General features: G+C 45.6%; 1 protein-coding gene across 1 annotated transcript in view; it reads left to right on the forward strand.

Moving 5' to 3' along the window:
- Positions 1-22,447, forward strand: part of HSPH1 (heat shock protein family H (Hsp110) member 1) — a 2,244,846-nt gene that overhangs the window by 1,820,113 nt on the left and 402,286 nt on the right. Inside the window, exon 14 of the mRNA XM_069639955.1 lies at positions 11,864-11,989. Within this exon, the coding sequence (XP_069496056.1) occupies positions 11,864-11,989 (126 nt within the window). The remainder of the gene's footprint in view (positions 1-11,863; positions 11,990-22,447) is intronic.

Genomic DNA, 22,447 nt, shown 5'->3' on the forward strand with positions numbered 1-22,447 from the left:
CAATACATCACCTATGCCAGGCTTGTGAAACGAGTAAGAGAGAGATGGCCGGAGACGGCACTGGCAGATGACCCTGATGACTCCCTTGAAACTATGTATGATGTCTCAGCTGGCGAGCATGAAATATCCCGGATATACGAACTCCTTAGAGCGAAGGCTGGGAAAGAGGTGCTCCAACTAAGGCATGAATGGGAGGAGGAGATGGGTGGACCTATGACGGAGGGTCAGTGGAAGAGGGTCCTGAGGTATCATACAAAGGTGTCCCGAAATGCACGGCTCCAACAACTCCAGCTGTACATTACTCACAGGGCCTACTTGACTCCCCAGAAGATCGCAAGGTTTGGAAGCTCGATCACTCAAAAATGCCCCAGGTGTGGGGAGGTGAATGCAGGGTTGCTACACATGTTTTGGGCCTGCCCGGAAGTGTATAGATTTTGGGAAGAGGTCAAGATGAAGCTTGCAGGTGGGGGAGTGGTGTTGGACGTGGGATCGGCTAGGTCGTGTATGCTTGGGATCTTCCCCAGGCCCAGACACTCTAGGCACCTGAGCAAGATGAGGGACCTGGCATATGTTCTGGCCAAATGCAGGATTGCCATGAACTGGAAAGCGGCCAGCAGGCCGAGAGTGGAACTATGGTGGGCGGACCTCGTGAGTTGGGCGAAGGCGGAATCCGTGGTATGGTTTGAAGCAGTCTCTAGAGGGGGTGAGGCGGAGATAGGGCCCTTGCTGGCCTGGCGACAATTGGTGGCCTCCATGACCAACCCACAACAGGGTTTAGACGAATCTGAGAATTCGGATGGTGGGCATACAGACAATGCTCCACCCGACGGTGCCCCGACTGATGATACAAGGGAGCCGGCTCTGGCTTGATGGGGGGTGGGGGGAGTTTTTTTTTCGTCCTTTTTTTTTTTTGTGTTTCTGTAATGTAATATGGTGCTTCGATGACGACATGCTGTAACAGTTGTATTGTGTTGTGTGCTGTTTGGTTTTCTAAAATATAAAATCAATAAAATATTTATAAAAAAAAAACTTGTGTCTGTCTTACTTTGATACCATGCCTACCTTACACTCTCCATCACGGAAAAAGTCAGTGGGAAAGCATTGTTAGTCCGTCTCAGGACTGTATCTGTGGCAGGCCAATGCAGACGTCCTCTTGGCTGCGGCTAACCAGAAGCTGTGGTAGGATCTCAGGGAATTTCTGCCCGGGCAATTGCGCAGGACCTCATGGAGTCTTCGGTCTCTCACATCAACACTGCCAGCAGAGGGCTGTGCCTTGGGGTCTAGATGAGAAGGACGGCGTGGATGCACGCCACAAAGTTTTCCTTTGGCATGCAGGAGTGAATCCTGGATCCATCCTTTGAGGACGTGTATCTTTTTCATTTGTCCATCAATGACAAATTGATAAATAAGAAAACCTCCATTCAAACCGCAAAGTCCTTGGCCATCTTCACAAAACCAGGTCAGAAATCCTTCCCTCAATCCCAGGCTAGGAAAGAGTTCAAACCCAGCGCTTTCTCTGGCTTCAAGGGGTACTAAGACTGCGGTACCCAAAGGCCTGACAGGTCCCCCCGCGACAACGGAAGGAAGCAGAAGAGGACGATGCTTAGGTTTTTCCGCTTGCCCTCCTCTGCCCCCGCCTCTGACGCCAAGAAGCAGTGATGTCAGGGTCGTGGAACACAGCTCACCTGTGGGGGGCCATTTGGCTCTGTTCCAGGACACCTGGAAGTGTCTTTTCAGCAACCCGTGGCTCCTATCTGTCGTCTTCACGAGCTTCAGTCTTCCTCTGCCTCTACCATCCTCTCCCCCTCTTCGTCAGATCGGGTCCCCAGCTCTTTTATGTAAGGTCCTTTTGCTCCTGAAGATGCAGCTCTTTTATGTGAGGTCCTTTGGCTCCTGAAGATGCAGGCCAAAGAACTGGTTCCTCTTGCCGACAGGGGCTTCAGTTATTATTCCAGTATTTTTGTGGTACTCAAGAACAACCAAGCTGGCCTGAGGGTAGTCCTGGACCTGACATTTCTAAACCTGTCTTTACCGCTGGAACACTTCAAGATGATTGCTCCCGAGTCTCTGTATGCAATGAATTGGATGTGTTCCCTGGACTTCAAGGATGTGTACCTGCATGGACCCATATATCAACCTCATCAGAAGTTTCTGCGGTTCACGATCATGTTGTACCACTTCCAGTACAAAGTGCTGCCCTTCGGCCTGAACTCGGCCCCTTGTGTCTTCATGAAGTTGATGAATGTAGTGTTGGGCCTTCTCTGCTTGGAGGGCCATCATCTAAACACTTATCTGGACGACTGGTTGGTGAGGGTGTGGTCACCCAAAGGGCTGGTGCACTCCTGCTAGAGATTGGCGGATACCCTTCATCAGCTGATGTTTTCCCTCAACCAGAGGAAATCACAGTTATGAGCGTCTCAGGATCTCATCTTCCTAGGGTCATGTTGGAACATTACCGTTAATCGGGTGTTCTCCACACCCGAGAGGGTAATGTCCCTCCGCAAGGCAGTGTGGTTACTTCTGGACAACTCAACCATTCTGGGCCTGATGGCTTCCTGCATGCTGACTGTACTGCACGCCCGTCTCAAAATGAGGTGCCTCCAGCAATTGTGATCAGGAGACAGGGTGTCAGTCGGACAGGATCCCAATACCACTGCTCCTTTTGCCAGATCTTCGCTGGTAGCAGATGACTGCCAATGTTTCAGTGGGAGCCCCTTCACCCCACCGGAGCCTAACCTAGTGGAGACAACAGATTCCTTCCTCTCTTTCTGGCTGGGGGGCTACTCTGGAGGGCTACGTGATTTATGAAGCATGGTCTAGGCCAGAAGCCCTCCTACCTATCAATCTGCTTGACCTCAGGGCAGTGGGCCTAGCCCTCAAGACGTTTTTGCCCCTAATCAGGGAGAAGGCGGTTCTGGTCAGGACGGACAATTGTACTACAATGTTTTACCTGAACAAGCAGGGGGCACCCGTTCCGAACCCGCCCGACCCCCTCTGTTTGGAGATGTTTTCGATCTGGCAATGGGCGCTTCCAGATAGGATTTGAATTTCCTCAGTCCGCCTTCTGGGGGACAGCAATGCAGAAACGGATCAGCGGAGTCGCTTGGTGTTCAACACCTACGAATGGGAGATGTGCATGAGAGTATGCATTCAGCTGCAGATTTACAGATGGGTCAGACATAATTAGTCATGGCATCAGTCAGTTATAGGTCGTTTTCTTTGAGCCATTTAATACAGTTGAGTCTGAAGTGTAGATAAGATTGGTCAGACCTTAAAGAAATTGGGAGGTAGTTCCACAGCTGGGCCGCTTTGACAGGGAAGCTGTTGCCTCCGGCAGTGGTCAACTTAAATGGGGGCACAACTAGATGGTTGGTATATGCTTCTCTGGTAGGTCTATTGGAGGTTCTTTTGAACCTTTCTATTAGATATTTGGGGGCTAAATCATTAATGCTTTTGAATGTTAGTGATACTGTTTTGAGTTTAATTTTGTCAGCTGTAGAGAGCCAATTAGATTGTCTTCTGACATCTGAGATATGCTATCTTCTTGGGATTCATAAGGCAGCTCTGAAGGCGTTGTTCTGCAAGGTTTGGATTTTTTGCAACGTGTGTTTATTCGACCCTATGTATAGTGCGTTGCAATAGTCCAATTTGGATACCAGTGCTCTTGATAGGGTGAGGCAGCTAGAAGTGGACAAGTATGGTTTTGCTGCTCTAATCAACTTGCAGGTGTATGCAGTAGTTGAGGCCATCACACTCACCTGTTTTGTTAGAGAGAGGCAGGAGTCGAGGTAAAAACCTGATTTTTTTACCTCTTTTGCTACTTTAATGGTGTTGCCATCTATAACAAAGGAAGAATAGTCAGCGTTCAGTCTTTTGATATTTTGTGTATTCCCCAGTATGATGAGTTCCGTTTTGTCATCATTCAGGAATAGACCATGACGGGCCGTCCATGCCTGGATGATGAGGTATATCTATTCACCAAGCCAAATCCTGTTCATTGTCCCCAAAAGTGGGATGAGAATCTGAGTGTCATCTGCATAGTTCATGTAGGTGACACCCAGAATCCAGATCATCAAACAGGGGCTTTGTGAAAATGTTATACATGGTCGGAGAGACGCAGGAGCCCTGGGGTATGCCACATGTGATAGGTGCTGGGTGAGCCGCTGCAGAGGTAGAGAAAACCCTCATACTTCTGCCACTTAAGAACAACTTGATCCATGCTATGGCATGTGAAGAGAAGTGGGCCGCAGATTCCAAGTGGGTACAGAGCACATCGCGATCCACCAAGTCAAATGCTGCTGAGAGATCCAGTAGGAGGAGTAGGGTAGTTTTTCCTAGGTCTCACAGCTCGTCGACCTGGATTTTGAGATCGATGAGCGCGGTTTTGGTACCGTGCTGAGGCCTGAAACCCGATTGTCTGGTACCTAACAGTTAATGCAGCTCTAAGTATTTTTGGATCTGTAGGTAAGCCACTCTGTCTAGTATTTTTAACAAAAATGGCACCGTTGTAATTGGCCTGTAGTTAGTAGGGATGGATGGGTCCAACGTTTGCTTTTTAAGGACGGGGAGAACCCATGATTGTTTGAGGTTGTTTGGTATCGTGTCTGATGCAAAGGAAGCATTAATAAGTGTAGAAATAAATGGGGCTAGGCCTCTAGCCGCATCTTTTTATCAGTTGGGCTGGGCAGATGTCGCCTCAGCAGTTGGATGGTTTGAGTGAAAGTATTATTTTTTCAATCTCTAAGATAGTTACTTTAGTGAAGTTGAATTTTAGATCTGGTTTGGTGGAGGTGGGTAGTTTACCTCTTTGATTGGTTGAAGGAGGAATATTTTGTTTCTTTTTCTCAATTTTGGTTTGGAGTGTAGCAGTTTTGTCATTTAGCGCTTTTTGGATGTTGGAACACCACATTTTGTTTTTGTTGCAGTTGTCCGGAGCAGGGAAAGGGTTTTCCAGTTCCTTTAGTATAATGAATAGCTCTTTAGTTTCGGATTTTGCCTGCAATATTCTGTTGTCAAAGCTCTCTTTTTTAGCCCTCCTTATTTCATTTTTGTAAATGTTAGCGGCGTTGATGAGAGCTGCTTTATTAGTCTTAGATGGTGTTAGTCACCAGGAGGATTCACACCTGCATTTTTCTACCCTTAAGGACTTAAGGTGAGGGGTGAACCAGGTATTTAAATGTGCTCTGGGCTTACTTTTTCTCCGTTTCAAAAGGGCGATAGTGTCCAAGGCTTTGGCCATGGTTGAGTTGAATTTGTTCACTAGAGCTGAGGGGTCTAGTGATTCAGGTTGGCAGTTTAGAGTTGGGAGGATTAGTGGTAGCAGTTTGTCCGTGGTTATATTTTTTTTGTTTCTAGTTGGTAAAGGGGGGAGCTAATATATTTTCCTTAGGTTGAGTAGTTTTTTTCTTTCATAAGAAAGGTTATTAGCGCATGATCTGTCCAGATTTGTGGGCTGACATTAGTAATAGTTACGTTACAGTTATGGTCAGCTAACCAGTCGAGTGTTCAGCCTTTTTCGTGGGTGGGTTGTGAGATTTTTTGGGTAAATCCTAGTTCTGTGAGGACATTGGAGATATTGGTCGCTTGCAAATGTTTGTGGTCTGTTAGGGAGAATTCTCATTCCATGGTTAATTTCCCTTACTTGTAGAGTCCCCCAGCAGCGTTGCTGGATTTGTAGGGTTTGTTTCTTTTTACCTGCTAAAAGTGAGACTCTTTTTCCCACTCTTAGGCATTTTTGCTATGTGTGTTCTAGGCTATTTTTGTGTTTAATGACTATGGGATCTTTCTCAAACACATTGGAACCATCTTTATTCACATGTGTTACACAGCACTCTCAGTGCAGTGACACAGGGGTGTCGTAGCGACCCCCAATCATAGACTTCATACCCTGACTACTGTCTCCCAGGGCATATAAAGTCCCCATTGACTTTACTAGTCAAATCCTATGAACTAAACCAGTACAACCCATCTTACTATGGAGGTTCTGGAAGGGGTTAATAGTTTTTCTCCTATGTTCATTTTTGAGAGGGTACCGTACAGTCCCTCTCTCAAAAGTTTCTGGCTGGTGGCAGTGGTTACTACCATAAATATTCTACAGTGAATATTCCCTATGGGATTTTCCCATTGTTCAATGCTGACACTTTTTCTGACAGCCACTAACATACCGCCGGTGTATTTTAATATTAACGTTAATCTGGTAGGTTTTTATTGCCAGAACTTTAATATGACTTCTTTCTCGTGTCTTCCTCTAAACTCCTAACCCAGGTCGGGGATCCTTTGTTCGTCCTTTTGGCGGGCTTCTGCCAAGAAGCCTTCCTTTCGGCGCCACTGAGTCTGGGGGTCCATTGTGTAAAAGGGGGAGTAGGACCCCTGGACAGGGTTGCCTCAGCAACCCATGTCGCACTCTATCCTGATAGGCTGGAGGGTCTCCCGCCAAGATGACCACTCCACTGTGTGAGTGACAGCTAGGCTGTATGAATGGGGATCTTTTCTGCATAAAAGCAGGGTCCTGAGGACTGGAAGAGCAAGACGTCACCACTGGAACTAAGAAGCCGAAGAGGAGAGAAGCCAAAGACATCTGCAACCACTGAACCACTGGCGAAGACTTGCTGCAGCGTCTCACCACTTTTCTCCACACGACGAGAGAAGATCTTCTTCACCTGCAAGAGCCTTCTTCCTTGAACTGGTGGGGCCAACCAGTTCGCCAATCGCCTTCCCGGACCTGCCTTGGTCGAATCTCCCGTAACCTGTACTCGGAGGCCGGATAGCCAGGCACCAGTCCACCCAGACCGCGATTTAAAGGAGCATACCTTTTATTCATCGGGCAGCACCGCGGCTGGTTTCATCCCTGGGTAGTGCAGTAACTCGAATCTTCCTCCACGACGAGATCCTCTCTTCCTCTGCTGCATCACCCGAACTGCAGGAACTACCAGGAAAAACTGCCACCGCAGGAGCCACTGTTAGGCAGAAACCTGTGCAGTTCCATCTGGGACCACTGCAAAAGATTTAAGACTACAGGTGTTTGGCAGTAAACCCACTTGGCAGCAGTCTGTAGCACACAGATTCACTTGGTAGCTGTGGCTGAGCAGTCAGACTTCCCTCAAGAAGAGTTAGGCAGTATACAGAGTATTCACAATAGGTCAAGAGAACACAATAGAACAAGTAAACACTGACCAGGGCTTGGTGTAACAGAGATATAATTATTTATTTAAAACCACATCTAGAAAAACACACAGGCACCAATAGTAAGCAATTCAAAAACACGGTCACTAAAAGATATACACTCCCTTAAAAGAATATTAGACAAGTCTTAAGTAAAGCCCCACTTATTTTCAGACAGCGGTGAGCGCTTAACGTAGATGGCACTCTAATAGTTCATTTTTAAAAGGGAGAGAAAAGCAGAGAACAAGTTGAAACAGATCCCAACACTTTTACAAGAACATAGCAAGAGGGAAAGGCAAAGTAAAACCGTGAAGTTTAGTTCAATAAGCCGGACCACTTCCAGAGGATCAAACGAAATTTGTCCAAGGTCACACAGTTGCAGTGCACAAAAGTCTTGTAATGGTTCAAAAAGGAGTTGAACCAAAGAAAGGGACCAGTTAGAGGGTCAAGGCAACCAGCCCAGTCCAGAAGGTTAAGGGGTTATTATTACCTTGTAGCAATCTTTAGAAAGGGAGGCCTGGCGGACATGGTACCTTAAAGTGGTGAGAACACTCCAGCGGGGGCAGTTGTTCCTGGAAGCGGATGCAAGTCGGTGCTTCGTCCGGGGGAAGAGAGGATCTCGTCGTGGAGGAAGACAGGAGTCCGTTGCACTGCCTGGGAAGAAACCAGCCGCAGAGTTTCTCAGGTACAAGGAGCAGTCCGTTGATTCGCGGTTCAGTGGTGAGTGGCTATCTGGCCGCCGGGGTGCTTGTGTTACGGACTGATACCAAAGGGGATTTATTGCTCTCACCTGTAGTCCTAATCTTGTGTAGTGCTCCCTAAGGGAACTGCACAGGATTCTGCCTAACATGTTCGTTGGAACCTAAATTCAGATCACCCAGTAGGATGGCTTGCGATAATTTTTTTAGGTTATTTTAACAAATCATAGATATGTCCTCCTCAAAGGTTCCGATGCGACCTAGTGACCTATAGATGAGGTGTATATTGATAGATTGAGAGGATGATGCTAAGAGTTTAGCGGTTAAGGTTTCGCAGGATTTGGTGTGCGAGGGCGCTTCTATTTTTATGGTGATATTATTTTTAGCGATGATGGCTAAGCCGCCTCCTCGAGAGTTGGTTCTATCTTCTCTGAGCTTATTGTACTTAGGGGGCAAGGCAAGCATCAGAGCGGGGCATGCTGCTTGGTGAAGCCAAGTTTCTGTTATGGCTAGGAGGTCGTAATCACCAATTTGGATGAGATCCGCTATTTCGGTGGCATGTGCTATTAATGACCTATCATTAATAAGGGCACCCTTCAGAGTCTTGTGAAGCGTTTATTAGTGTTTTATCACACAGGCACATTATAACAGAAAATTTTTAATAGAGTTCAGTGTCTAGCAATTTAATATATTCTAGCAAATCTTTAGTTGTGTTTTTTGTGAGTTAGAAATCATATGTGTCCTTGAAAAGAGACTTTGAAGTCATCACAATAGTTTTGAATACTAGTTTCTGAATTAAAATTACATTTGGAAAACTGAGTGAAATTCACTAATGCTGCCCATGGAATGTGCATTCTTAAACAAACATTTTTTTAAATATCCATGGGCCACATCAAGAGTTGGGCGGTAGCCCTTAAATGTGGCAGCAACAGTATTACTGCTGCATTTAAGGGCTGGCCCGATCACAAGTTGGGTGCTACATGTACTGTTTTACCTCCAGCTTTTTGGTGGAGGTGAAAATTCCATTTAGCGCCCTGTTTTCGGAGCTATCACGGCCGGCTGTATTAGCGCGCGGTATTAGCGCAGGAAATGTCCCATTGGGTCCACCCAATGGGGAATGGGGGTTTACCGTTAGCGCCCAATCTGTGATTCGGCTCTTATAGTGCTGGACCGGTTGGCATTTATGCTATTACAGTTGGGCGGTATTACTGCAGGGATACTGCACAACTCGTGATGAGGTCCCAACATCAATGAGTCAAAATAGTTTATGGACTGCCGAGAACAACACATATTGGACCTCATTATGAGGTTGACAGTGTGGGATAAAAGCAGTGGTAATTGTGTTACTGACACTTTTCCTGCACCACCAAATTACATGTTTGGTGGAATTACCACTGGTGGAATTACTGAGTGGTAATTCTGCCACTTTATGAAGGAAAAGTGGAGGATTTACCACCAGTTTAATGCTGGAGGTAAGTCCTCCACAAATCAGCAGAATTACCACTAAGTTATGTAATTCTGCTGGTGGTGATTTTCCTCCAACTCCAAAAATCGGCAAAATTACCACTCAGTAATTCCTCCAACAATCCCCAATGGATTCCAATAGACGCAGAAAATTGGGATTTACACCACCTACTACCCTCTGTGATTGTGTGGTACACCCACACCGCCAAGTGATGGTAATGGTGATTCCATTTGGTGGAATTTCAGTGTATTTACCGCCAAAATATCATCAAACTCATAATGATACCCAATGTCCTGAGGCATTGTTAAAGATTCTCCAAGAATCAGTTAGGTGCCATTCTTGTATGAGGTTGAGATATTTTCTGGGTTTATTGTTCGTAAAGCGAGCTAAGGATTTGCTATTGAGCGCAATATCAACAGTTTGTTTGCAATCTCCACAAATAATGACATTCTTTAAATTTGCTCCTAGACACTTTGCTTTAATATTCATCCAGAACTCAGAATTTGGGATTGTTGTACTATAGGTGTATGGAATTCTAATATTAACCCACCCCCATATACCTAAAGTGCCTATTGCATTTCAATTATGGAGTGCTCCAATTTTATTTTATTAAAGTGGGGATAATTCTATCATTTTTCTTATCAACTGCCTTAAAAAAAGAAATTCTCAAAACCAACCTGTTTTCTGTTTGCTGTGTTGTAGGGGGTTAAACTGAGGTTCATGCAGACAAACTGTTTGGATTAAGTTTAGAAAGATGAATAATTATCTTTTTGACGTTTAGCTAAATTCCAGTCCCCTTTAACATTCCAATTAACATTCCAAGAAAACTCATTGCAAAATGTGATTACAGCAAAGACCATACAACTGAATGTGAAAACACTCCTTGAGATGTTTAAGCACTGAGGGGGCCCCGATTCTGAACATGGTGTTAACTACCGAAAACGTTGTAGAAAGCATTTCTGACATGTTCGGTACTTAACACCTGTTCTGAAGGTGGCGCATTGTTCCGAAGTCGCAATAAATCCGCCACTTTTGGAATATGTGTGCTGGTTGCTTGGAAGGGTGATAAACCAACCTAGTAACAAGCACTTTCTGTATCGGTCATTTTACATGTATATTCCTATGGCACTCCTACACTTTTGCAAAAAAGTGTCGCCCATGTATGGTACCACGTTGGTGTCGCTGTTGTGGATGAGTGCCATGGATAGCAGTGGTAACCACTAAGTATGCCACACAACAAGCTAGCCCCCAGCGTTGCAGATGGACCGCTTGGCGAAGCTGGGACTTTGATCTAATCTGCTCTGTGCTCCTTTCCAATAAGAAATGTCCAATCTAAAAGAAATACTGCTTAAACTTGCAGTCATGGTGTAGCACACAAACAACAATAATTGTTGTGCCCCTTCTTTTTTGTTTAATCACAAGTAGTATTTATAAAGAAGTTATATGCTTGGCAAAATGCTTAATCACAAATACATGCTTCTTCTGTTCAGCCGTGTTCTCGGCAGGAGTTTAATTAAATTGCAATTAACTTGCTATTTAACGAAACTGCTGCCGAGATTGCAATCCGCCCTTTAGCTATAAAAATAGGCGGATTGCAGACAGTGCCCACCTCAGAATAATCGTGGTGCCAGGGCGTCAAGAAAAGGCGCAGTGAAGCATGCTTTTTAGCATGCTCAATGCGCCTGATTCAAAGGCTTAGCATAAGATCTAGAATTTAGAGTAAAACACGTGAACCAAAAGATGGGACAGTTAAGGGGAACACATATACACATAACTATGGAAGAAGCCACTAAGTGTGCTATAAAATAGAAAAAATAAAAATGAAAAGAACAGACAAGAAGCCAAAAAAGGCCAACCAGAATCTTTAATTCCTAAGCTCCCAACCTTCCCAACATGATTATGAAACGTTCATCACTGATTGTTAACATTGAAAAACAGAATAGCAGGTGAAACTGACCAGATCCTCAACCAATAACCAAAGTTATATATGTGTGTGTATGTGTCTGTAAACTTTCCTCCATACTTATGGGGTGTGCCACAGAACAGGGATTGGATAGGAGCCTGTTTCCTAGCAGCATTATTACATGTTTCCAGATACAGTGCGAATCCATGATAGCACATCATCGTGGCACCTCCCCCGTTAACCCCTTCCAACTGTCAGTCCCTTTCTTCATGTTGGACGGAAACGTGAAAAAAGCAGCAGCTACTCTTAGTTGCTCTCAAATTAATATTCCTCCCCGCATTCCATGCCCAACAGGTACAGGCACTGTGCTGGTTCCCTGGGAGCTTCTCTTCTGCTGTCCCACACAGTTGTTGCAATAGGAACAACTAACAAGATTTTTTTCTGTATTTTTCTGAATTCAAGTATGTAAACCCTTGATAAAGGCAAGCAATGTGTTTTTTCTTTTTATGGTTTGTTTTTTTGCTCACTTATCCTAAGGATAATTGGTGTTGGAGAGTAGTGCTTTTTATTTGAACATTCTGCACAGTGTACTATTGTTCTGTATTTTAAGGAGTCATCCTCTAATTTTTTCAACAGGGGAAGATGATAATGCAGGACAAATTGGAGAAAGACCGAAATGATGCTAAGAACGCAGTTGAAGAATATGTGTATGAATTTAGAGACAAACTTTCTGGACCATATGGAAAATTTGCTGCCGAAAAGGTAATTTTACATTACTTCCCTTTCATCTTAACTTACTTGTAAGGTATGTACAGTATCAGTTTAAGGAACAAAAACATGAATCCTCAGATTCTAGTCACAGTATAGCAATGATGTGCATGAGAGACCTCCACACTGGTTAATATGACTTTTTCCTTTCTTGACTTATTTAGGATCTGCAATTGCTTGTCATATTTGGCTGCCTCCTAACCCCTGCGAGCTCTTGCAAGATTTGCCACAATGTTTTCCTTATTCCCTATGTTTTTCAGGTACCTATGTACCAACACCAACAAAGAATTGTGGGACACAAGCCATATGGTGTGACCACTATAAAATAGAGGTTGGAATGCGGGAAAATCTAGAGGCAGTCCAGCCAGAGTTGTGGTGTAATTTCCAAGAGTCCAGGCACAAGTTTAGATTATGTCTTCAAAATGTTAATATGCCGCAGAGGTATTTAAAAAATGCTGTGAATAACAAGCCAATGATTAAATCAACAGTTAAAAAAAGTCTTCCAATATTTCATCTTTCGAAGATGTGTGTGCTTGACAATCATTGGTACACCAGATGGCCAAAGAAGAAATGCAGATTGACAAAAACACACAGGGATACTTGTGACTTGCACTTACATTCTATACCTTATTCTAGTTATTTCTGCTGCTAAGTTAGGTGGTTAGACTTGTGTTCCTTCCTTGACAGCCATCTTCAGATTTTCTATTTTATGCCTAATGCCAGGAGCTGTTGGTCAGCTCTGTGTGTTTTTTACAAGCTATTTTTCTTGAGATTTGAAAATTGCCACTGTTTAAGTGTGTCCTTCTATGCTTGTGCACAGCCCTGGGTGATTTCTTTTTCACAACACCTTCTCTGTGTTTTACCTGTTTGGCTAAGGAAAGGTTTAACAGCCCAGCCTTCAAACCTTCTAACTGTACTCTTACGTCCCGTCCCCTTTCCTCCATACTGCATGGGCGTCCCTCGCTAGGCACGGGAGAGGGACCCTTTTTCACCAGAAAATACCAAATTCCCCTTTAAATTTAGAGGCATGCAGGGGCGAAGCCCTGGGAGCATGCGCTCCCCTGACTCCGCCCATCAGAGCCACTCCTCAGTGCCCTTTTCCACATCGACGGGAACGGGCCGATTTCACCAGCGCTCCTGGGTTTGGCTTCGGCCATGTAATACTACACGCTCTTCCCCGGATGCTTTCTTTTTGTCTTCTTTTATCAATCAGGTACTCGGTCCTCTGGCATCACGCTCCTCCCCGGTGCATGTCGTCTTCAGCGGGGGTGCTCTTCGCTACATCTGATCCCCACGCTCTTTGCCTCCGCTGCCTTGTCCCAACCGCGGCTGGGAAGGTTGTACTGCGTGCAACTCACTTTCATCACATGCTCTGAAGAACAGGCTAGTTAGGTGGAGGGAGCTCTTCCAGAAGTCGCCTCCGGCTGACTTGAAGGACTTCGTCAGACATAAGTCAAGGCCCAAGGGAGGGCCGCTCTTATAAAGTGCCCACAAGGGTGACTCCTTTCCGGGCCATATGCATCGCCACGGACATGAGAAGGTCTGCCTGCCTTTGGGCTACTAAATTTAACCAAGACGTCCAGGAACGCATATTGGACTGTCCATTCAAGGGGGCGGGGGGAACTCTCACTACACCACTGAGGAGGAGCTGGATAAAAAGAAAAACAGTTTGCAAACTGCAAAGTCTTTATCTATCCTTACAAAGGCCACACAAAAGGCTTACACCCAGTCACATCAATGCTCCAACAAGGAGCGCGCATTCAGAGGGTTCTGCGGCTTCCATAAACAGAGGTTCAGGCAACCTGACCATTCTCCGAGTCAGCACCGGCGCAAACAATAAAAATGGGGGAGCAAGGGCTTTTTTAAATCCCCTCCTCCGCAGCAGCCTCAGAGGGAAAGAAGGCATGACGTGTCCCTTCGGGTCCACGTGTCTCAAGTGGGGGCCAAGATTGCCCTTCATGCACAGTTTTGGCGTCAGCAGTTTGCGGACACCTGGATTCTCTCTGTAGTATCTATGGGGTACCGCCTACCGATACCTTCCTCTCCTCCCTCCTCCTCTCCACTCCCACAGATTGGAACAGCAACTCTGTTCATGGAAGTTTGGTCGCTTGTCGAGATCCTGGCTGTGGAAGAAGTCCCTTCCTCCCAGCAAGGATTGGGCTTCTATTCCAGGAATTTCACCATACAAAAGAAGAACCAGGCTGGCCTGAGAGTTGTGTTGGACCTTTCCACCCTCAACCTCTCCCTCCTTCTTCAAAAATTCAAAATGGTTACACCAGCACTGATTGCAGAGACATTGTGCAGGGTAGACTGGATGTGCTACCTGGATCTGAAGGACGCTTATCTACACATCCCGATTTAGCAGCCGCATCGCTCTTTCCTATGATTCAGGATCATGGGCTGCTATTTCCAATACAAGGTGCTACCCTTTCGGCCTCAATTCAGCCACCGGGGTATTCACCAGGCTCATGAATGTGGTTGCAGCCCTCCTCAGGGCGCAGGGCCACCACATCTACCCATACCTGAATGGCTGGCTTGTCAGGGTGAGATCTCTGGAGGCGGTTCGTCACACTTCCTCCACCCTTATGATCACACTCCACAAGGTGGGGTTTTCGGTCAACCTCAAGAAGTCTCTGCTGCAGCCCACACAGAGCCTGACCTTTCTGGGCCTCATCTGGGACACAAGCTCTGAGAGAGATGTCCCCTTGGAGAACAAGGTCATGGCCATCTACTCACTTCCTCACCCGAGAAGTGACCTCGGCCTGGTGGTACTAGGCATCATGAGAGCGGTCCTACTGGCAGTACCCTACCTACGAGACTCAAGATGAGGAGATTGCAGCTGCACTGCGCAGCCCATGGAATCAGTAGCAGGGCTCCCAAGCGGAGCTGGTTAGCATTCCGCCTTCTCTCCACCCCGACTTCACATGGTGGTCTGGGGCCTGCAGCATGCGGACGGGCAAGCCCTTCCGGCAGCCGGCCCCGTGGGTCACCATTACTATGGATTCCTCCCTGGAGGGCTGGGGGGTCATGTTGGACAACCACAATGTCCATGGAGTCTGGACCCTGCAGGAGCAGGAGTCTCATATCAACTGGCTGGAACTGAAAACCATCTGGCTAGCTCTCAAAGCTTTCCTTCCACTCATCGGAGGCAGAGTCATCCTCATCCAGATGTACAACTCCACCAGCATGTAGTACTTCAGCAAGCAGGGTGGTACCAGGTCCTCTCCACTATGCAATCTAGCAGTCAGCATGTTAGACTGGGCCCTGGAGAACAAGATCTACCTGAGGGCCGTCCACCTTTTGGGGGAGTCCAACCTGGAAGCGGACAGACTCAGCAGACTGGGAGCTGACACTTACGAGTGGGAATTGGAACGATCAGGTGCTGCTGGAGATCTTCAGCAGATGGGGGCATCCTCAGGTGGATCTCTTTGCCTGCTGGGTCAAAAAGAAGTGCCAGCAGTTTGCGTCCTGGCTGGCAGGGGCAGGGCCCCGGCTCCCTGGGCGATGCCTTCCAGGTCCGGTGGAGCGGCATGACAGCATATGCCTTCCCTCCTACAGCCCTGATCCACAGGATGATCTGCAAGATAAAGGAATCGGGTCACCTCAGCATCATTCTGATAGCTCCATGGTGGCCTGCGAGACCGTGGTTCTCGGAGCTTCTCAACCTCTCTGACAGGTCTCCTATTCACCTACCGCTGGGCTCAACTCATCTCCTGGCTCAACAGTGGGGCAGGGTCATCCACCCCGCTCCACAGAAGTTAGCCCTTGCAGCGTGGTTCCTGAGCAGGTCACGCTGAAACACCTGGGTCTATCACAGGCTAACCTAGAAATCATTCGGGGCACTAGGAGCAATGCTGCTAGGAGCCAGTACAAGAATAAATGGTCTAGGTTCTGTCACTGGGCCAACTCTAAGGAGATTGACGCCCCCATACGTGCATGTTGGATGACGTACGCTCCTTCTCTGCACACCTTGTTCACTCAGGCGTGCAGGTGGATACATGCTGCACCTATTTGGCTGCCATAGGGGCCTGCAGAAATCCGGAGGAGTAGTTCTTCTCTTCCAACCTGGTGGTCAAGCGACATTTGGCGGGCCTCCCCACACTCTTCCCTCCCATATGGGACCTCAGTGTAGTGTTGGGCTCCTTGGCGCACAAACCATTCGAGCCAATGGCGTCCGCGGACATCAGGCTGGTCACCATTAAAACAGCTTTGTTGGTGGGCCTCTCCTCTGCTTGCAGAGTCAGCGACCTCCAGGCACTGGTGGCTTCAGAACCCTACACTACGTTTTACAAGAATAAGGTGGTCCTGAGAACTCACACCACGTTCCTACCTAAGGTAGCCTCCGCTTTCCATCTGAAAGAGGAGATAGTCTTACCTATGTTTTTTGATGACTCTAGGGACGATGCTCAGAGGGTCTTGCACTGTCTGGATGTCAGACGCGCTCTGAAATTCTATCTGGACAGTTCTTAGGGCTTCTGCAGGTCAGACGCTCTGTCGCCTTTGGGGGGTCAAGGCCCTGTTATCAGGCATCCAAGGCCTCTATAGCAAGGTGGATGGTTGCGGCCATCAAGGAGGCCTATGAGGGGCAGCACAAACCTCTTCCAGCTAACATGCACGCCCACACGGTCACAGCCAAGGCCATGGCCATCGCATTCCAGCAGCAGGTGCAGTGGCAGGCCTTCAGCAGGGCAGCCACGTGGGTGACCCCTTCGGCTTTCTGTAAGCACTACTGTTTGGATGCTGGCTCTAAGTCAGGTGTGGCTTTCGGACAGGCGGTTCTAAGGAACCTGTTTTCTTAGGGAGGGTGTCCTCTCTACCCTGGGGCTACATTCAGTTGTAATCGCCCATGCAGTATGGAGGAAAGGGGACGTGACGAAAGAGTAATTAATAGTTACTCACCGTTGTGACTAACATACTCTTAGTCATTAGTCCCCTTTGATCCATACGTCCCACCATCCTCCCCCCTTAATAATACTGGTGTCATTAGGCAATGTTAAATATTGTCAACACATCAGTGGGGACTGAGAAGTGGCGCGACTGAGCGGAGTCAGGGGAGGGCATGCTCCCAGGGCTGCGCCCCTGCGCGCCTCTAAATTTAAAGGGGAAGGAGTTTTTTTCTGGTGCAAAAGGTTCTGTCTCCCGTCCCTAGCGAGGGACACCCATGCAGTATGCGTTAGGCACTACGTTGAGTAACTATTAATTTCTTCTTCAGAATGTCAGAGTAGAGAGTACAGAATTGTCAACAATATCTTTTTAGGGATTGTGATGAATGGGGTATCCATACACTGAATGCATTTATTGCCTCCACCTAGTTCACGTGCAAAATAATTGCAATCTCTGCAAGAGCTTCACCCACAAAAAAATGCGGTATGGGCAAGGAACTCTCCATATGCACCTTTGTGAGGAGGCAAACCTACATCCTTCCATAGGAAGATTCCACCAAGACTGCTCCGCCTTCTCTTTTAGGGGAAGGTCTTCTTTGTGGGCATGTTAACTGAAAAGTAAGCACCTCGGAAAAGGAGAGATTTGTATGTGGAGACTTCCTGTTCTCTCAAGAAGCCCAAAACTGCTTCAGTACCATTACGCCTTCTGACACATGGTGTTGGGAGAAATCTACTAAAAGTAAGCCTTTCAAATACACCCCCAGTGGATGTGAAATCCTGCCATCTCAGTCGATGGAGCCAGCAATGACCGTGGTGCTCGCTACTTTGATGGTGAATGAAGTGGTGGTGGAGACCTTGTGCTCTATTGCAACAGTTTTTTTTTCCTTTTGCCCTTAATGGTGTGCATAAAGAACAGAGATTGCTACTCAGTTTAGGATCTATGACAAGCTTACATTATGTGTCTGATCTTTTGTGGATTCAATTATATATATTGCCAAGGAGCATCCCCTAATTTATTGCCGTCAGTGTACAACCACAGCCCGCAATTCTGGAACAAGAAACAGGCTGTATTTAGGGCTCAAACTGTTTGTTTTTTTTTTTATACCAAAACAAAAGATGGCCCCCTTTGCATGTGAAGTTACCACAGCAAAAATGTGTTAATTGGTAGCTGGTTTATAGAATTTGCCCTGCCTGTGAAAATATTTCTAAACATTTCTAGTTGTAATAGAACAGCCTAATTTCTTAACAACACAGTCTAACTCTATAATTCCATTGCCACTTATCGGGCAGTGTATTCAAATGTTCTTTTTCTACATGACAATTGAATATATTTTATTGTGTTTTCTCCAATATAAAAATCCAACATTGGGATCAGAGATAAGTTGCATAGATTGGTTCTAGAAGTAATAGAAATTGTGAACAAAATCAAGCCCTCTAACTGCAAAGGCGACGCTTGCTTCGCCAAATTAGTCAAAGACTGCATAGAAACACTTGCACCATTTCTAAAGTCCTTTATCAATGTCTCCTTCAACTTTAACTCAGTCCCAGACAGCCTAAAAGAAGCATGGGTGTGCCCACTTCTCAAAGAACCAACCCTAGACCCATAAAATGCCAACAACTACAGACCCATCCCCACCCTCCCCTTCCTGCTCAAGATCCTGGATAAAGTGGCTTACACGCATATCCAGCAATACCTGAAAGAAAATCATATTCTAGGAAAAAGACAACCAGGCTCCCGTCCAGCACACAGAACTGAGTCCGCCCTAATCGATCTCAAAATACAACTCTGCGACATCATGAACCAAGGTAAACTGGCACGTCTGCTCCTGCCCGCTGCCTTTGACCTGGTCAACCACGACATCCTAGGCATGCAACTGAAAATAAAATGCCACTACTCTCCCCAAGCCATCACCTGGGTTACCTCCTTCCTCAAGGGTTGACTTATGAAAGTCTTTTCAGACTCCGCCTGCGCCACCCCGACCACCATCCACTGTAGAGTCCCACAAGGCTCATGTACTGCCCCTACACTGTACAATATATTCACCCTCCCCCTCTTCAATGATCTTGATCGTCACGACATAGCCTACACCAACTATGCTGACGACACCAAAGTCCTACTCCCACTCACAGGCATCTATGAACAAGACGCCACAGCACTAACCAAAATCTACACAGCCATCCAAACCTGGATGGCAGCCAACAGCCTCTGTTTAAACAGAGACAAAACAGAGATCCTCATAGTAGGCATCAAGAAAACCTTAAACAAAGTCCCACCTCAATACAAAACCTTTAATATTGACAATTCCACCATTACTGTCTCCTCATCAGTAAAAACCTTAGGAATATACCTTGACTCCACGTTGTCAATGTCACGCCAGGTAAATGCCATAGCCTGCTCTTCCGCACTCACCACTAAGGTAATCAAATGCAGTTAAACTGTTCCTCTCCACCAGAAACTGCCTATCAATAGCTAAAGCCACAGTAGGCACCAAACTGGACTACTGCAATGCCCTATTCCTGGGCACATCTGCAAAAAATATAAACAAAATGCAAATCACTCAGAATAATGCACTGAGAGCTGCATTGAGTATTCCCAAAAAGGAACACATCTCGAAGGCCAGGAAAGAGGCCCATTGATTACCAATAAAAGATTGCATCCTTTTTAAAACCATGGCCATCACACACAGATGCCTATCCTATGAAGCCCCGCCTCACCTATCCGAAAAGATCACCCTTAACTCATCCACCAGACCCACTAGATCCCATCTGACCAACCAGATCTATGTACCCCCTTTCAAAAGAAGCAAAGCCGGAAGGTCCAGCTTCCAACACTTAGCACCAAAAAACTGGAACGCTCTACCCACTGCCTTAAGAAATGAAACATCCTACACCACATTCCGGAAACATCTGAAAACCTTTCTGTTCAGCTAACCTGTCTCATCACCTTTCCTGTACATATTTACTGCATGTAATGTACTGAATGTACCTACCTGTTGTAATGTATTCCTGTACCAAGTGAGCATACTGTAACAGCGCCACGATGCCCCCGGGAAGATGTGTGCTATACAAATTCAAATAAATAAATATTTCCACTAGAAATATGTTCCCATATGCAATGTGGTGTTGTTAGGTTTCTAGCCTCTCATCTACATGAAATACTTCTTCTACTAAGCTCTGCTATCACTTTTGAAAACATAGAAAGCTGATTTATCTACTCTTGTGTTTCGACCCCAGATGCTGACTTTCGAAAAGGATAAAATTATGCCCCCCCTCCAATTCGCTGGGATTATTTGGATGTATCTAATTTAGGTTCTTCTCACTTCAACACAAGATCATTGGTGAAATGTTACGGTTTATTTGGAAGTGCATCATATCTGTCTTTCACAGGTGCTGATTTTTAAGTTCTCTGACAGGCCCTGAATCATGTGCATTGGTTCAACGCCTCAGTTGACTGTACCTGGAAAAAACAGCAGGATTCTGTTTATTTGACTATGATTTACAAAATGATGCATCCTGCGCTAGGACATGGTCTACTTGTTACACTGCACTTACAGCACAGAGAAAAGCAGAATTTCAGTTTGTTCTTGTTTGAATGTTATCGCATCCGTCCATGAATGGAGTGAAAACAGGCTATAATTCACACTATCAAGCTACAATATCCTGTTCCGATTCTGTTGGTAATAGTTTATCGGCTACTGCTCCATGTACACAGAACATGCTATGTGTTCTATAATAAGTTAGAATTCACTTGGTTTTAAATATAGTGAGAAAGCACTGTTACCTTTCACACACAAATATTAAACCATTCTATTTGGAATGAGCTCCCGCTAGTGGCAATCTCCTCCCCAGTCCCGTCATTCCTGTGACTTAACAGATAAAGGGTTCTAGAAGGTGTGTGTCTGATTACATTTGAGAATTTTCATACTTACTTTCCAATAATGCTTTAAGACACAGAGCTAGCAAGGACACCAAACAGTTTTCAGGCAATTCCCAGTGGTAGGCCCGTTCTGGTCTCTTTCTCCCGCATCACGGTTCCAAAACACCTGTCCTCTTGATTCTAAGCTAAATTGTTATGAATTTAGGTCAAACGTGGTACTTCAAAATTACATTTAATATCCAAAACACTATTGGCCTGATTCACAGAATGTTTTCCTATGGGATTGCACTGTTGTAAAACGCTTCTGTGAATCAGGCCCTAAGTGCATCTTTGTTTTCAAATTGGAGATGCAAACATTTTCTTGGCTTTCTTGTAACTAATGATTGACCTGGATCAGCTGACAGGGTCTTCTTTTGTTTGCAAAACCTTTCATAACTCCAGCCGGAGAAATGTATTGGGAGACCGAGTTCAGAGTTCAGATCTTAAGTGCAATAATCTCCCTTTGATGCTGGGTCTGGCTTTCACAGGCCAGGTTACCATGTAAACATTTTATGTTGTATCAGCCCAAGGCTCACAATTTTGAATTTTGGTTCAGCAAACTTTATGTATTTGGGTGATCCTGGAACAGATGTTGTTATTATTGGAACTTAAATGGGTTTCTTTGTTCCAAGATAAATTAGTCTGTTTATCTCTAAAAGGCAAAATAATCTCCCAGGATATCAAATCTACCCCTATCAATTTCAGCAGGGCTAAACAGAAGAAATCTTGCTCTAAGGTTCCTAGGAAAAATCCCAAACTAGCATCACTAAAGCCACATTAAATCTGCATGGTCAAATTGGTGTTCTAAAAAGTCATGTGTTGCTTATTTTAAAGTCTCACATATATCTGTAGTACATAGTGTATTTGTAATAGGCTTCTATTTGCATTTACAAGAACATCTTGGTATTTGTCTGACATGTGTACTTAGGGTATTCCATTCGATTTTTCTTACTGTTTGAAAAAGAAAGACATGGCTCTTTGATCCATTAAATTACTTGTGAATGCATTAAGCTGTTTTTATAAAATGTAACAATGTTTTCCAGTTAATGTAGGAAGTGGCGCAAAAATCCTTGGCTTTGTTGCACTCTGCTTTACGCTATTTGTAGGTGGTAACGTTATTAGTGTTTCGGTGCAGTGCTGCTTTGTATTTCGCAGACTCAACTTCTCTTCAAGGTGCCACTTTTCAAGTAGAACGTTTTATTTTGCAAAAGGGGCTTTTAACATTTCTTGCTGGGAGTTCAAAGTTGTTCACAAGCTGCTCCTTAGGCCTATGCAGTTCCATATTAATTGAAAGCCCACGAGGGACTTAGTGTCTTGGTCAAGTGCTGTCTCTCAGGCAAGAAGGTTATTGCCTGCATCTTACAAGTGCACCTTTTTGTGGTAGCTGAAGAAAATCACTACACATGAATGAAGCAATGCATTATTCCGGCGCCTCAAACATTCAGCAGGACCACTGCAGCAAGTGATTCCATGAATCAGGCGTGATATTATTTGGATCAGGGATATTTTTTGGCCACATGGCTTGGAAAATGTGTACTTCCAGACACATTTCGCCACTCACAGATGCTACCTGCCATTTTTAATCCAAGGCATTCACTATCAATTCAAGGTTGTTTTAGACCACAGATGGGCCTCGAATGTGTTCACAAAGTG

Source organism: Ambystoma mexicanum, chromosome 7q (assembly GCF_040938575.1).
Source record: "Ambystoma mexicanum isolate Mex_15411 chromosome 7q, UKY_AmexF1_1, whole genome shotgun sequence".
Taxonomy (NCBI): Eukaryota; Metazoa; Chordata; class Amphibia; order Caudata; family Ambystomatidae; genus Ambystoma; species Ambystoma mexicanum.